The sequence below is a fragment of the Protopterus annectens genome, chromosome 2.part0 (genome assembly GCF_019279795.1).
Source record: "Protopterus annectens isolate FY-2018-M chromosome 2.part0, PAN1.0, whole genome shotgun sequence".
Lineage (NCBI taxonomy): Eukaryota > Metazoa > Chordata > Ceratodontiformes > Protopteridae > Protopterus > Protopterus annectens.
This window is the reverse complement of record NC_056728.1, coordinates 13,737,878-13,755,239: the sequence shown is the minus strand read 5'-3', so window position 1 is coordinate 13,755,239 and position 17,362 is coordinate 13,737,878. Positions and strand designations below refer to the sequence as shown.

Genomic DNA, 17,362 nt, shown 5'->3' with positions numbered 1-17,362 from the left:
AATAGTAGATGAATCTTGACTATCTTGTTCAGTTGCTCATGCCACAGGCTGTTGTCACCACTGATGCATCAGCCCTAGAGCTAGGGGAGAGGGTATTACAATGGGCAGATGGTTGAGGATATCTGGACATCAAATGAGCTACCTCTTCACATCAGCGTGCAAGAAATAGCAACAGTTCTTCCGATGCTGCAATCCTTCCAAGACTCAAGTCCTTATTACCAGATGTTTTGACAACATGGCAGTGTAGAGGGATAAAACCCTGACTATGCACAGGTGGCCCAGGTCTGGTTAGTGGCTTAGGAGCCTATAAAAGATGGTTGAGGAGGGTCAGACTGAGTGGCCTCTAATGGCTAACCCAGCATGAGGGCAGATGGAAGCAGTTCTGGCTTGTCACACTGGTGGCACCTACTGAGAGCACTGGCTGTTTACCTAGTGAAGCTCTGGGTAAGTTGCATTCCCATCAGGCTGCTGAAGGAAAATTGACCCACAGAGGCATGCTTCCCCTTGTGAGGCAGTAACAACTGACACAGAGTAGCCATTAAGGGGGGTGGGCCACTCCAAGGGAGAGTCTAGGCTGCCCCCACCTGATACTCATGAAGAATTGGAGGGCCTATTGCATTCTCAGTTAGGAATAAGTGGGCCATATTGCTGTCACCTAGCCAATGAATGTCAGGTTCCTATTCATCTGGCACAGATGTGCCAGTTGGGTATGGCTATGGACCCAATGGATAAGGTCCTGAGATGGAATGAAAAATATATGGTAGTGGTCTAGTACATCAACAGATAAGGGGGTGCTCTTAAGCCCCATGAGGTAGTATGAATGTTTGGAAATGGGCTGTGGTGATCAACTACTTTCTGGTCACAAACCACATCCTTGAGAAGCTCAAATCTGGCGGTCAAATTAAACACATGACTGCTACTTCTACATGACCCTGCACTCAGTATCCTACCAGCAAGGAACATTTTTCAGCACTGGAAGGCTTGCTAACAACCTATTTGCCTCCCCCACTAACACCAGTTGGAGTACTTTTTTCTTCCTCATCCTAATACTGGAAATACCCACTAGAGAAGGTCTTAGCCACAAATGTCTAAGGGGACTCCTTTTACCTTCCCTGATTTTGTCTGGTGATGATGGTCACTCTAAAAACAACCACAAACTGAATGTGATTCTCATATAGCTCCATATTCATTCCAGAAAGTATGGGTCCCTGTAGTTCTGTCTCATCTTCTGGAAAATCTCCATCTTCTTAAAACCAGCAAAAATGCTCCTGCAATATTCTTCAGGCAAGTCACACCTAGACCTATACTCATACCTGTCAACCTCTCAGCACAAAATATCTGGACAAAGACAGAACGAATGGAGGGACAAAGGCCCAAAAGTAGTTATAGATTTTAAATATTGCTCCTATAAGCTTAGAACATTGCTAGAATAACAGGTTTGAATTATTATGTATGTTCTGAAGGAAATGAAGTCTGAAACTGAAATGTATGTTGTTATTTAGTATTACTTAGTTACTTCAGTCCTCAATGATTTGCCAGAAAAACACAAATATTTATGAGGAGCATAAATCTGGACTGTTGAGAGCTATGCCTATACTCAGTCCCTCTAAGTACCTGTCTTCTCCATGTCCAGTGACCGGTATCCCTCCTTTTCTGAATAGATAGTTAAGGTACTATTGCCATCTATGAAACAATGTACACAAATAACACAGACAAACAAACTGAGTAATTTTCCTCCTTGGCTCACTGCTAAAGGAATGATTCCATTCTGAAGTTTTATTCATTCAGTTCTTGATTATCTTGGACATATTTTGATTAGAACATTAAAATATATTTTGTAAAATAATGCCATTCATTCAGAGCATGCAGTTGATGCTTGCATTTAAAAGGCTGATAGTGTAACCTAATGTATTATAAACATAAATTATCACTTCAAATCTTGAATTTCATAAATGAGAATCACTAAAACATGGAGATGTGTAAGACTGCATTAACAAACCGAATTCTTGACATTGTACACTAAAATGAAAAAAATGTTGATTGTTTACTCTCAGATATAATGTCTCTTAATATTAGCTTATAATGACCTTACTAGTCACAGGGAATAACTTTAAATATACTACATATGTGTAATAAATTTGCACCAAGTTATTCATCATTGTCAATCAGTTGTTTAATCCTATACTGATGGCGTCACAATTGCCTCAGCTTCATTGTTTGTAGTTGTTATGGGTTATTACTGCTTCTTTGATTCATATTGGAACAATGTGTTTTTATTCCACAGTTTTGTATGTTTTTGCATTCTTTGGGATAACAGCATCCTGAAAAACAGTTTTACCTTGTATTTAAGTGGCTCTTATTTCTCAGAACTGCTGTCACCTCAAAGTAAGATAATAATGTAAAAGGGATAGAGACTATTAACCCCCTCCACAGACACACACACACACACACACACACACACACACACACACACACACACACACACACACACACACACACACACACAAACACACACACAGCGGCAAAATGCATATGGTTTTGTAGAGCGCCCAGAGACAGTTAAGGAACGTATATTGCAGCACAGAGGTTCCCCGGTGCTGCAGTCAGGTATGTCTAATAAAAGAAAAAGTGAGAGCCCTTTAGGACTGGGGAAACAGAGCCGCAAGTTATCCGAGGCACGTTGAATCTATCAGCGATAGAGTTAGATGACACTCATTATTCATTGTTTTCAAAGGGCCTGAATTTCATCCCTTGCTGTGAAGAAAATTTAGTATCAGCATTAACTGATTTAAAAATCTTCTCCAGACTTTTAAATTTAAAACTGCTATTTGGTGGTTCTGAAGCTACTGGGGGGGGGGGGGGGGTAACAAACGACGTAGTACATTTGTACCCACCAGTACTCCAGTGGTTAAAGCATTTCATGATATTTGTGAAATTCATATCAGGCAGTTATTTAATCCATCTACCAGAAAGAAAAAAAGATTTAATTTAAATTATGGTGAATTTAAGGCTTTGAAGAGCTTACAGTCCTGTAAAGATATAATTATAAAACAGGCTGATAAAGGAGGTGCTGTGGTTCTTATGAACCGAGTTGATTATATGGATTCTATGTTTAAGTTACTACAAGACACTAAAGCTTTTAAATGCATTACCAGTTTGGATGTGAAAAAAGTGTTGCATATGTAAACATGGTTGTGTATGATTTGCAATTGAGTGGTGATATAGATCTTGAGTTATTTAATTATCTCACTGTTACTTGTCCAGTTATACCACATCTCTATGGTCTCCCCAAAATTCATAAATCTAAGCTAGATCCACCTATGAGACCTATTGTCTCTGGTGCGGGTTGGGTTACAGAACCCATCTCAATTTATTTACATGGGCAACTGCTTCCATACCTGGCTAAATGTGATTCTATCATTAAAGATAGCTTTGATTTATTACAGAAATTAAGGGGATGGATGGATAAAGAAAAAGCTTCTTTAGTTAACAATAAGTATCTTTTAGTTTCTTTGGACATTGTATCACTCTTCACCGTTATTCCTAATGATATAGGCCTGGAACTTTTAAGAGAATTGTTGTGGACACACACATGTGATAATCCCAACAAAGTTGAAATTATCTGCAGCCTTATGGATGTTACATTGAAAAACAACGTCTTTCTTTTTAATGGCTCCACATATTTACAACTTACAGGGGTGGCTATGGGTACCTCTGTAGCCAATACTTATGCCAACCTGATACTTTATCAGTGGGAAAGAACGCATTTGTTTGGTGATGGGAACCCATTTAAAAGTAATATCACATTTTTTCAACGCTTTGTAGATGACTGCCTCCTACTTTGGAAAGGTAGCCATGAGGATCTTGAAAAATTTCTGGAATATCTAAACTCTGCATCTACTTTTCTAAAGTTTAAGATGACAGTATCTGAAACTTCTATTACATTTTTGGATTTGAAGTTAGATCTTGCTGGAGATACACTACAAACTAGTATCTTTAGGAAAGAAGTTTGTTCAGGTAGATACACTTATGCCACAAGCATGCATGCACCTCACATATTTAGAAGTACTGTTAAATCTCAATTCTGCAGACTCAGTAGGCTTAATACCGATGATGACTGCTTTGAAGTACAATTAAATGAGATGGTTAATGATTTCTTGCTTAGTGGGTATGATAGATCTCTACTTTATGAACAGGTCATTAAGATTAGGGAAGATAGGCGGACTTTATTTAAACCAGTTTTGTATGAGGATGTTGTTAGTATTGACTCTAGGTGCAAACAAACATCTGTAGCACCTATTAGATATGTAACTACATATAATTTAAGGACACCCGCTGTTAGTAAAATTATATCTGATAATTGGGTCATCTTGATGGCATCAGATGAACTAAGAAGTTTATTGGGACCTAAACCCAATTTCTCTTATAAGAATATGAGGACCCTTAAGAGTTCACTATGCTACAAGGACTTTGAGAGGACTACACCTGTATCTACTATAGTGAAATATGGTACTCACAAATGTCACAACTGTTCTTGTTGTGATGACATTTGTAGTACAGAAAATGATACGTTTGTGCATCCTATCAATGGTAGGACATTTAGTTTTAGAGTAGCAGGTACATGTATTACTACCCATGTGGTTTACTTGGCTACCTGCCAGGCATGTAATGCTTTCTATGTAGGCAAAACTACCCGCAGGCTTAAGGACAGGATGACTGAACATAAGTCAGAAATTAGGAGATGCTATGACAGGAATGCACTATTCAAACATATAGAGGAATTTGGTCAGCAGCATTTTTTTAGGTTTAGAATTATTGACCAGGTTACACCTACACCTAGGGGAGGGGACCTAAATAATCACTTAGAAATTTAAGAATATGAATGGATTTTGAGACTTATGAGTGATTCAAAACCAGGCTTGAATAGCCAAGTCAGTCTCAAACCTATTTTAGTTAAATTAAGTAGAGCTAATCTCTCTTAGCCTGAAGTTTTATCTAAATATATATTTTTTAAAGTTTTATTAAAGTATTTTTAAGTTTTTTGTATTAAGTTTTTTAAAAAAGTTTTTTTAAAATGTTTCTTTAAAATGTTTTTGTGATTTGGATGACATATCATGTGATTTTGGCTGCATGTCATGTGATATATTTGGACCTATATATAAAGAGCTGGTTCTATGCATTGTTTTGTATTGAGAAAGGATTGTATCCGAAAGCTTTACTTATATAAAGTGTTTATCCAGTGGTTTCCTGCCTTGTTCTTTGCATTTTGGTTCCTGGTGTTTATTTTCTTCAATTCCTTGTCCTGCCTTTGGGAGACTGTGTTAAGGTCTACTTTGCAGCCTACTAGCTATCATGGCAGTTCCAACAAGCTCTCTTAAGTCTCTTATTAACATAGAGAAGAATCCCTTATTGGGCTATATTGAGCCCTTTAATTCTGCAAATATGGACTCTACAACCTCAAATACAGAAGGTACTGTGGAATATACTAAGACTTTGCAAATGCTAGAAAGAAAATTACATACTTTTAAGCGTCTGCAGTGGCAGCGCTTTAGCTTTTTAGCATACATCGACAAGGGTATTGTTCCCAGGGGGCTCAGAATTTCAAAAATGCCCTCGTATGGGAACGCTTACCCTGATTTGTTAAAGAGATGGCAGCAGCTGAATATCAAACTCAGTATTGATTATATGTGTTTGATGAATGACTTTTTCACCAAAGTCAAAGAGGACCTTAAAAAGGAGATTTTTACCCTTGAAAGTACTCTACTTAACATGCCTGTGTTTACTGCCATGTCGGATGACTATCAGCGTATGATGGAAAGAATACACACACTTGATGGAAGGATGGAAGCGACCAAGAAGAGAAAGCTGTGGCGCGATATAAACGATTTTAATAAGGGTAATATCTTCTCTTGGCCTAAGGAGAACGTTGTTATTAAAACTAATGTCCAACCTAAGACACTGAATAAAAATACCCTTGATACTCTAGATGATTTTCATCAAATTGCACCTAATGCAGCTGGCTCGTCTGTCTCACTTGTAGAAGAACGCCCCCTGTCCCTGGAAGCTAATAGTTTGGTCCAGACGTCGTTACGTCAAGTAAATATGGAAACCAGTACTGAGGGAAGAAGTGCTACGTCGCAATCGATTGATGGCGTTCAGAATGCGTCTATGAAGAAAACACATCAGTCAACACTTAACTTTACGAACTTTTCTAACAAGCGCTTCCAGTTAGAGCGCCCAGAGACAGTTAAGGAACGTATATTGCAGCACAGAGGTTCCCTGGTGCTGCAGTCAGGTATGTCTAATAAAAGAAAAAGTGAGAGCCCTTTAGGACTGGGGAAACAGAGCCGCAAGTTATCCAAGGCACGTTGAATCTATCAGCGATAGAGTTAGATGACACTCATTATTCATTGTTTTCAAAGGGCCTGAATTTCATCCCTTGCTGTGAAGAAAATTTAGTATCAGCATTAACTGATTTAAAAATCTTCTCCAGACTTTTAAATTTAAAACTGCTATTTGGTGGTTCTGAAGCTACTGGGGGGTAAGCAAACGACGTGTACGCTTTGTACCCACCAGTACTCCAGTGGTTAAAGCATTTCATGATATTTGTGAAATTCATATCAGGCAGTTATTTAATCCATCTACCAGAAAGAAAAAAAGATTTAATTTAAATTATGGTGAATTTAAGGCTTTGAAGAGCTTACAGTCCTGTAAAGATATAATTATAAAACAGGCTGATAAAGGAGGTGCTGTGGTTCTTATGAACTGAGTTGTTTATATGGATTCTATGTTTAAGTTACTACAAGACACTAAAGCTTTTAAATGCATTACCAGTTTGGATGTGAAAAAAAGTGTTGCATATGTAAACATGGTTGTGTATGATTTGCAATTGAGTGGTGATATTGATCTTGAGTTATTTAATTATCTCACTGTTACTTGTCCAGTTATACCACATCTCTATGGTCTCCCCAAAATTCATAAATCTAAGCTAGATCCACCTATGAGACCTATTGTCTCTGGTGCGGGTTGGGTTACAGAACCCATCTCGATTTATTTACATGGGCAACTGCTTCCATACCTGGCTAAATGTGATTCTATCATTAAAGATAGCTTTGATTTATTACAGAAATTAAGGGGATGGATGGATAAAGAAAAAGCTTCTTTAGTTAACAATAAGTATCTTTTAGTTTCTTTGGACATTGTATCACTCTTCACCGTTATTCCTAATGATATAGGCCTGGAGCTTTTAAGAGAATTGTTGTGGACACACACATGTGATAATCCCAACAAAGTTGAAATTATCTGCAGCCTTATGGATGTTACATTGAAGAACAACGTCTTCCTTCCTAATGGCTCCACATATTTACAACTTACAGGGGTGGCTATGGGTACCTCTGTAGCCAATACTTATGCCAACCTGATACTTTATCAGTGGGAAAGAATGCATTTGTTTGGTGATGGGTACCCATTTAAAAGTAATATCACATTTTTTCAACGCTTTGTAGATGACTGCCTCCTACTTTGGAAAGGTAACCATGAGGATCTTGAAAAATTTCTGGAATATCTAAACTCTGCATCTACTTTTCTAAAGTTTAAGATGACAGTATCTGAAACTTCTATTACATTTTTGGATTTGAAGTTAGATCTTGCTGGAGATACACTACAAACTAGTATCTTTAGGAAAGAAGTTTGTTCAGGTAGATACACTTATGCCACAAGCATGCATGCACCTCATATATTTAGAAGTACTGTTAAATCTCAATTTTGCAGACTCACTAGGCTTAATACCGATGATGACTGCTTTGAAGTACAATTAAATGAGATGGTTAATGATTTCTTGCTTAGTGGGTATGATAGATCTCTACTTTATGAACAGGTCATTAAGATTAGGGAAGATAGGTGGACTTTATTTAAACCAGTTTTGTATGAGGATGTTGTTAGTATTGACTCTAGGTGCAAACAAACATCTGTAGCACCTATTAGATATGTAACTACATATAATTTAAGGACACCCGCTGTTAGAAAAATTATATCTGATAATTGGGTCATCTTGATGGCATCAGATGAACTAAGAAGTTTATTGGGACCTAAACCCAATTTCTCTTATAAGAATATGAGGACCCTTAAGAGTTCACTATGCTACAAGGACTTTGAGAGGACTACACCTGTATCTACTATAGTGAAATATGGTACTCACAAATGTCACAACTGTTCTTGTTGTGATGACATTTGTAGTACAGAAAATGATACGTTTGTGCATCCTATCAATGGTAGGACATTTAGTTTTAGAGTAGCAGGTACATGTATTACTACCCATGTGGTTTACTTGGCTACCTGCCAGGCATGTAATGCTTTCTATGTAGGCAAAACTACCCGCAGGCTTAAGGACAGGATGACTGAACATAAGTCAGAAATTAGGAGATGCTATGACAGGAATGCACTATTCAAACATATAGAGGAATTTGGTCAGCAGCATTTTTTTAGGTTTAGAATTATTGACCAGGTTACACCTACACCTAGGGGAGGGGACCTAAATAATCACTTAGAAATTTAAGAATATGAATGGATTTTGAGACTTATGAGTGATTCAAAACCAGGCTTGAATAGTCAAGTCAGTCTCAAACCTATTTTAGTTAAATTAAGTAGAGCTAATCTCTCTTAGCCTGAAGTTTTATCTAAATATATATATTTTTAAAGTTTTATTAAAGTATTTTTAAGTTTTTTGTATTAAGTTTTTGAAAAAAGTTTTTTTAAAATGTTTCTTTAAAATGTTTTTGTGATTTGGATGACATATCATGTGATTTTGGCTGCATGTCATGTGATATATTTGGACCTATATATAAAGAGCTGGTTCTATGCATTGTTTTGTATTGAGAAAGGATTGTATCCGAAAGCTTTACTTATATAAAGTGTTTATCCAGTGGTTTCCTGCCTTGTTCTTTGCATTTTGGTTCCTGGCGTTTATTTTCTTCAATTCCTTGTTTTTGTATGTGGCTGTTTGCTTGAAACTGAAAAGTACTGACTGCATGTATTTAGATGTTTTGTGTGGCTCCCTATTGATATGTCAGCACTCATAATGCCAAATGCTGACACACTGAAAAAAAGACAGCAAATGCAGAAGGGCAAATGTCAAACATTGCTCTTCTTTAAACTTGTTTCTCACATTCTTTGAATTGTTCAGCTGCGTAAACACACATCAAACTAGGCTGTCTCTACCACATTAAACCATTCCTTACTAACCAGTGCAGATTAGACAGCCAGAACTCACCTCCTATCCACTCTGCTCTACACTTCTCCCATCCTCACCAACCTTAGCAAAACCAACTTTGCCAAATTTGTATCCTACTACCACAAAATAGCTAAGTTTACCACAAACTCCCCCACAGATCCCACCACTGCACCTCACTACAACAATTAAAATGGTTAGAGCTCCCCCAACATTTAACCTATATCCATCTCTTTGTCACTCCTAAACAGACAGAACCCCAGCCTTACAGCAAATACACCAACCATACACCAACACTTAGCAGCTCCGATCCACACAAAAACACCCCTACAAACAACAAAGCTTGGGGCACCCTCTACTCCCACTCTATTTCCAAAACCTGGAACACAATTCCCCAACATATTCTAAGCATTACAAACCCAACCCAATTAAAAAAAACAGCTAAAAGGCCACCTGTAAAGCAAGTGGACCTGCTCCTGCACTAGCCCAGGCTAATGGCACCCAGCCCGCCCGGCATGATTTTCTTATGGAAACATTCACCAACAGGGAACCCCTACCATTATACCAAGCTACTAAATCTTCTCTTCATCCCTCTCTCAACTACAACAATAGAAGTAACATAGCTAACTTAACCCATATCCCCACATCAAATCTTCTGTTTCTCCTCTTTCTCATCTACACTGATAAAACTAACAGAGCTAAACCTATCAGCAGTATCTAACATCCTCAGAATTATCCATCTATGAAATTTGTTTTGTAAATATTACCAGATGGTCTCACTCTGTTGTAAGAATCTAACTACCTGCATAACACCTGCTACATAAATAAAAAAAAATAGTATACTCTGTAAACTGGGCTTGCAACATTGTTAGTATATATTTTTGTTCTAGTGATACATGCTATGTAAATGTATTTTTCATGTACTTGTGGTATAAATGTATATGTATGTGTTATGTATACCTCTGGAGCTTTTCTGTCCGGGCATCTGCTGAAAATGGGCTTACACCCAGAAAGACTATCCCTGTAAACAAATGTAAAATAAATAAGTAGGTTTCTGTTATGTACTAAATTTGGGTTTTACATTTTAGGAAGAAGTGAGATGTTACTAATAATACTGATAATAATGTGTAAGAATGTCACACATGGTGGGTAACCTGGTCAAAAGTCAGAAACAGACATAGTAGACAAAATGTTTCTTTTTATAAAACACAGCATATTTATATGCAAATATATATATATATATATATATATATTATATATATATACATATATATATATATATATATATATATATATATATATATATATATATTAAGGTATTAGGAATGTAACAGCTTTGTTTACTTCTAAATTATCTTTCCTAAAGTTTGTTAAACAATAAAGAAAGTATTTTTAACAGGTACTGACAATCCCGATATTCCTGTTTAGCTAAAATACACAGTTTAATTCTAGGGATGCATTTAAAAATACCAAGCTAGAATGTTTATGTTTCTTTGAAAACTGTTTTTTTTAATATGTCAATGATCTTACTTTAGATCAAAGTGTCAGAATTCACCACTTGTAATAGACTCAACCCCAGATGTGATCTTAACTGCAACGGTCAAACCCAATAGGATTCAAGGTTTCACTGCTGAGAAATTGGTAAGTAAATCATTAAGACTTTATTAATACAGTGTTGGAGTATGAAACTGAGCTCATGTCTCTGTACATGTATTCAGACATACTGTACCCTTGTAGTAACAATGTTTGGATTAAAAGTATGGAACAACTTAAGTATTGGATCACTAAGGATCAGGAAGGAGTAGAACATCCATTAGTCATAAACTGAAAAATGATTATTTTGACTGATGTCATCCATTGCTGCATTTGATGCGTAATTTTGCACCTCCCTTGTTTGGCAAGCTTCATAAGTTCATCTCTTCAGATGTTAAGTGAAACCTAGGTGCAGATTAAAACTTTTTGTTACTTTTTCATTCATCTAGTACTCTCCCAGCTGCTTGTAGCTATTTAGTGACAAAAATATTATTCATATTTTATCTGGACTATCCCCAGTATTACATATCAATGTTCACTTTTGTGTTATTTCTTACTGCAGAAAAAAAACGTTTGCTAACTGATAGACATCCTTGCCAAAATGTGTTCTACTCCCTGTATTTCAAGGTGTGCATGCTGCCATCCATCCGTCTTTAGTCATTGTCCTTTTTGTGTTGTTACCAGAAAAGTCTGTTTTATCTTCTCCAGCTGCAGGATTCCTTCTGTGCAATTTGTGCCTCTCCTGTGGCAGGTGCTGCACTTACCAGTGACTATTATAATGGTGCAATTAACTCTGACTGTGATACCTTTCCCAGCAAACTTGGACTCTTACCATCACATATGGTATTGCTGCTCAGAGGCCTTGATATGTGCCCATCTCGGGGTTTATGTTGAATGTTAACTGTTAATACCTTCTAAGTCATTTCAGCAGTTCCAATGTCTTTGGCCTTTAAATAAATAGATTTGTATAATGCAGTGCTAAACTGCATATTGTATGCCTTAGACAATTCCTAAGAGCCAAGGATATGGATTTACTGCTCTCAAAAAATAAAATTCCATTTTCATGAGATAGGTCCGTGAATAAAACATATGCTTTTATGTATAATTACCCTGATTTCATTATAGTTTCCTAGTGTTAGTGTTACTGTGTGTGTGTATATATATATATATATATATATATATATATATATATATATATATATATATATATATATGGGTCTACTTTGTTTCATTGGATCTCATTTCACTGAATTTCTCAAATTACTGAAAACTTTCACTGAATCTCATTTCACTGAACTGCAGTTAGTATATATGGCACTGTGTAGAGTACTGTAAGGCAAGTAAAAGGTATATGCCGTTTTCCCCACTATAGTGCGATCCTGGAGTTAGTATATATAGTTGGCCAGGTGCCACAGCTCCCCGCATTGGGGGTGTAGGTGGCATAACCCCCCACCACCTTGTTTGTTTTATGTTGTACTTTACAAAAACTTCAAAACAATACATTTTAAACAATAGACAAGCATCATTCCAACAGCAATGACTAACTCTCTCCAGAAGACAATATGTACTCAAACTAAGTGGGGGGTGGGCTGTCCCCCAACACCCCCCCAACTATATATACTAACTACAGGGTCACACTACAGTGGAGAAAGGGGCATATACCTTTTACTTGCCTTACAATACTCTACACAATGCCATATATACTAACTTCATTTCAGGGAAATGAGATTCAGTGAAATTAACTTTCAGCATTTTAAGTTTTCCGCAAAGTGGTCGAGGTGGTTGGGGTGAAATGAAATTCAGTGAAATGAGATTCAACGAAACGAAGTAGACTCACATATATATATATATATATATATATATATATATATATATATATATATGGTTTACCTTTGAATGATTGAATACCATTTCTGCGATCAGCCATTTCTGTGATCCGTAATGCCGAAATACGGACAACATCGAAGGATCAAATGTCGAGAATGGTTTGCTGGAAAACCATTTCTAAAATTTGATCCATGTGCTTGAATGTCAAAAAAGCATTCACTTATTTGCCATTCAAACACATGGTAAATCAGCACTGTGGTTCTTTGCAGCCATACTTCCGACGTTTTGCACATCGCATATACGTCGTTCAACAAAATAAAGTTTGGGTTTGTAAAAGGCAGATCATGTCTCCTAAACCTAATAGACTTCTTTGAAGCAGTCACCAAAGCTGTAGATGAGGGTAAGGTGGTACACACAGCCTATCTAGATCTCTTCAAGGCTTTCGACACCATCCCCCACTCTGGAATTACAGACAAACTCACTAAACTAGGTATAAATCGCTATGTCACAAGATGGGTTGCCAAGTGGCTCACTGACCAAACTCACACTGTGAAAGTAGCAGACTCTAAATCCAACTTCAGACCAGTGACAAGTGGAGTACCACAGGGTTCAGTCCTAGGTCCTCTCCTGTTTGGTATCTACTTCTCTGAAGTATAGGCAAACACAGAAGGTCTTTGGCTAACAAAGTTCACAGATGACTGTGAACTAGGAGCCATAATCAAATCTCCTAACGATGTGGACATTCTACAAAAGGGTCCTCTCCTGTTTGGTATCTACTTCTCTGAAGTATAGGCAAACACAGAAGGTCTTTGGCTAACAAAGTTCGCAGATGACTGCCAACTAGCAGCCATAATCAAATCTCCTAACGATGTATACATCCTACAAAAGGGCCTCACTGAGACAGATGCCTGGTGTCAAAGCCATGGCCTCAAGCTCAAAGCCATAAAGTGCATTGTCATCCCTTTTGGTAAAAACTCTGTACCCATGAACTACCACATAGGCAGTAGTCTACTTAACACCAAAAGTGTGATAAGAGACCTTGGGACACAGGTGGACAGTAGTCTCTCCTTTGATAATCACATCACCACAGTAGTCAGGAAATCCTTCTGTGTGGCACACCTCATCACAAAAGGTTTCTCATCCAGGAAAAAAGAGGTCATTGTTTCCCTCTACTCATCACTCATTAGACCCATTATAGAGTACAACGCCCCTTTTGGTATGTACCTCACAAGACATCTACAACAACTGGAAAGGCCACAGAAATACCCCCACAATGAGGATTACTGGTCTCAAACAGATGCCCTACGCAGACCGTCTCAAAAAACTCCAGCTTTACTCTGTCACATATCGCCTACTCAGAGGCGATCTCTGCCTAACATACAAAGCTATGTCAAACCCAGAGCTGTTGGACATGCTCCACATAAAGAAATCCCAATCCCTCCGAGCTACCTGCTCTAGGGACCTAAACCTTGTCACGACAATAAACAGAACATGCTGGAGGGATAGATTCTTATCTCAGAGACTTCCCATACTCTGGATCAAACTACCTATCTATATCAAACAAAGCTCCTCATTAGCACTCTTCAAGAAAAATCTTGATGATTGGATGGGAGATAGGAAATTCACCCTGGTAATCACTTCTGTGGCTCTGCTTGACAGGGGCACAGGAAAATAATTTTCTTGGGTGGCAAAAGCCAGGGTACTGTTTGGCTGGGCTTATATAGGCCCTAGGGCCAATAGCCTAGTACCTACCTATGAACCTATGAACATATATATGTGTATATATATATATATATATATATATATATATATATATATATATATGTGTATATATATATATATATATATATATATATATCTATAGCTGAATGTATATATATATATATATATATATATATATATATATATATATATATAGCTGTATGTATATATATATATATATATATATATATATATATATATATATATATGTGTGTGTGTGTGTGTATGTGTGTGTACAAATACACACACACACACACACACACACACACACACACACACACACACACACAGAAACAGATGCAAAATTCAAACTGATTCTAGCTATATAGCCTTCGATAAAGTAAGCTAACAGTATTATAAGTGGGAAATATGAGAAGAAATATAAGTTGTGTTAAATGAGTGGTCTGGGTCTGGGCTTTGGCATAATTTTCTAGTTATTATAAAATCATACATATACAGTTTATATAGTTAAATATTCAATTAGTCCAAACTCAGGATTTGGAAGTATTTTCACAGAAGCATGGAAATCACTGTCTGTACTAAGAGCCTGTACAATTGCAAAGTTTACAATTATGATTCCCAAGTGTAAATGAAGAGTGTCCTTTGAAGGTAAATATCCAGTTTTTGGTAATGACATTATTATTGAAGCACTGTTTTATCCAGTATTTTCTGTTTTTATTGAATATTTTTATAATTTATTTTACCTCCTAAACTGGTAGTGCTTGCTTACAGTTATTACTAAGAACCGGACATAATGACCTCATGGAATGGTGATGCCTCACATTTAGATGAGTAAGAGTTTGTTTTCTCATGTTCGCAAAAGTAACTATGTGGTACAAAACACATAAGTACAGCACATACATTCATTTTACAATAGTTCACAAATATAAGCTATTTAACCTATACTCAATAAAAAGAAGATATTATTGAAGTTGGGGTGCTGTACCAAGATTATACCATTACTTACATCCATTTTGGGGAGACTCAGATTTTAACAGAACAAGTTTGTTTATGTTTACCTGTGCAACTTCATAAGGAAATGAAATGAGACTGTTTACTTGTGTCGAATTTGGGAGGGGGCACAGTTTTTTTTCTTTGTAGTCTAAAGTGTTTTATTTTATTTGTGTATATACATTGCATAACACAAAATGCATACACATGGTGTCTCACAATAAGAGTACCATTTTGTAATCCATATGTTATATGCAAAGCAGTGATTAAAACAAATTAAAGGTAATGATTATTGTCCATTCGTGTTATGGCTTGTAGTGAATAAAATAAAAAACAAAGACAATGATGAAGTATAAATGGTGACAATGTATGGTATAATGTATATGTTTAGATTTTGTAAATGAGTGCCAGACTAGGCATTGACCAGTTTTAGAGAAAGCCATACAAAGTACACAGCATCACTATGTTGTACAATTAACACTCTATCTATTGTCACAGAAGTAAACTTTCCATGCACAGATTATAGCTTAGTTGTCAATCCATGCATGCTGTCCAGAAACCATGGGGTCACAGGGCTTAATGTTTCACACTTCAGTGAAAGTGACTTCTTGACTATACTTTTATTCATTTTTCTACATCAGAAGAATAGCTTCTTTTTGCAGGATGCTTTCCCTAGTGTTCAAGTTGTTTATATTAGAAAAGGAGATACAGGGTATAGTTCAATCAGTTGTAGGTGTTGAAAGCTGAACCTCAGTAGATACCATTTTCAACTTTCTGCTACTCAGTCAAGTATTTTTTCAAGGAATTGTAATTGTTGAATGCCAGGCATACTTTTTTATTTATTGAAATTAACATACATTGTTTATATTGTTTCCTATAGCATTGGTGTTGCTGGAAGTGCTCTCACACTGTTGTTAGGAAGTTCAGTAGCTTCCCCAGCATGTAAAGGTAGCTTGTACTACCTAAATAACCCATCACCTTAACTGCTAATAAATTTTAATCCCTGTATCAGAAAGATCCCATCCCTTTGGACTTTAGTCCCCTGGCTGGACTATGCCATCTCACTGTATTGTCAGGTGTGCATATGTCCAAGCATGATGTATGGCATCCTATGTCTATTATTAATTCAGACAGCTTAAATTTTAGAGCATGATGATAGTGATTACTAATTAATGTGCCACACCCAGCATGCTTTGTTGATATAAAGTTTCCTATCAAAATATCCTAATAAAACTTCAAGCCCACAAAAAGAATCCCACATTTAATCTCATCCCTGCAAATATTTATAATCATAATATTATAATACATAATAAATATGAATCCTGACTAGCATTTTTCATTAGTTTAGCAAATCATAAGTGGAGTTGGCCATGGTTTGGTTTGCTGTCTATTAATATACTGCAAAGTGACCTTGTGAAGTTCAGCAAAAGGGCAAGCGTCTATATATAGAGTATGCATTGCAGTACTTATTCACCTCCTTCGGTCACGTGGCTGGGTGAAACTTTAAGTTTAGCACTGGTGTCACTGAGGTCACTTTGATAAATGAGGTGATGCTCATGCCAGCTTATCACTCTGCCATGTCAAACTGCAGGCTGCAAGGCATACTAAGCTCTTTATGTACAGTGCCTACTATATGTCTACTGTTGTGCCTTGCTGTCTGTGAAATTCTGGCTGACAATCACTCTGCACCTGTGCAGCACTAGTGCCAGTAAGCTCTGACGTACACTGTGGTGAAGATACACTTATAGATAAATAGTTATACATGTGCTGATCAGATTATCCACCAGAATAAATTAAAACCGAGCAAATGGTGATGCTGTCACAATGCTCTGTTGATGACAGGGATGTGACCAGCTATGACAGTTCTGTACTGGGCAGCAGCATGCTTGACCTCAAGATGTGATGTCATGAATAAAGTCAGGAAAGGATGCAGTATAAACAACAGTGCTATGTACTATGAAACTGAGTGCTGCAGAGTGACAAAAGGACACAGGTATTGGTGCTTCAAAATTATAGGTACCAGCTATCGTGCAGAAACATAGCATATTTGGTAACAGTTTCCTA

The 17,362-nt window shown here is 36.9% G+C and overlaps 1 protein-coding gene across 3 annotated transcripts in view; it reads left to right on the top strand.

The window, feature by feature from the left end:
• The window catches only part of LOC122792925 (signal-induced proliferation-associated 1-like protein 2), a 2,084,855-nt gene that overhangs the window by 1,664,236 nt on the left and 403,257 nt on the right, over nt 1-17,362 (top strand). For all 3 annotated transcript variants that reach the window (XM_044060495.1, XM_044060496.1, XM_044060497.1), the window contains one exon: nt 10,762-10,867. In XM_044060495.1, coding sequence (XP_043916430.1) covers nt 10,762-10,867 — 106 coding nt within the window. The remainder of the gene's footprint in view (nt 1-10,761; nt 10,868-17,362) is intronic.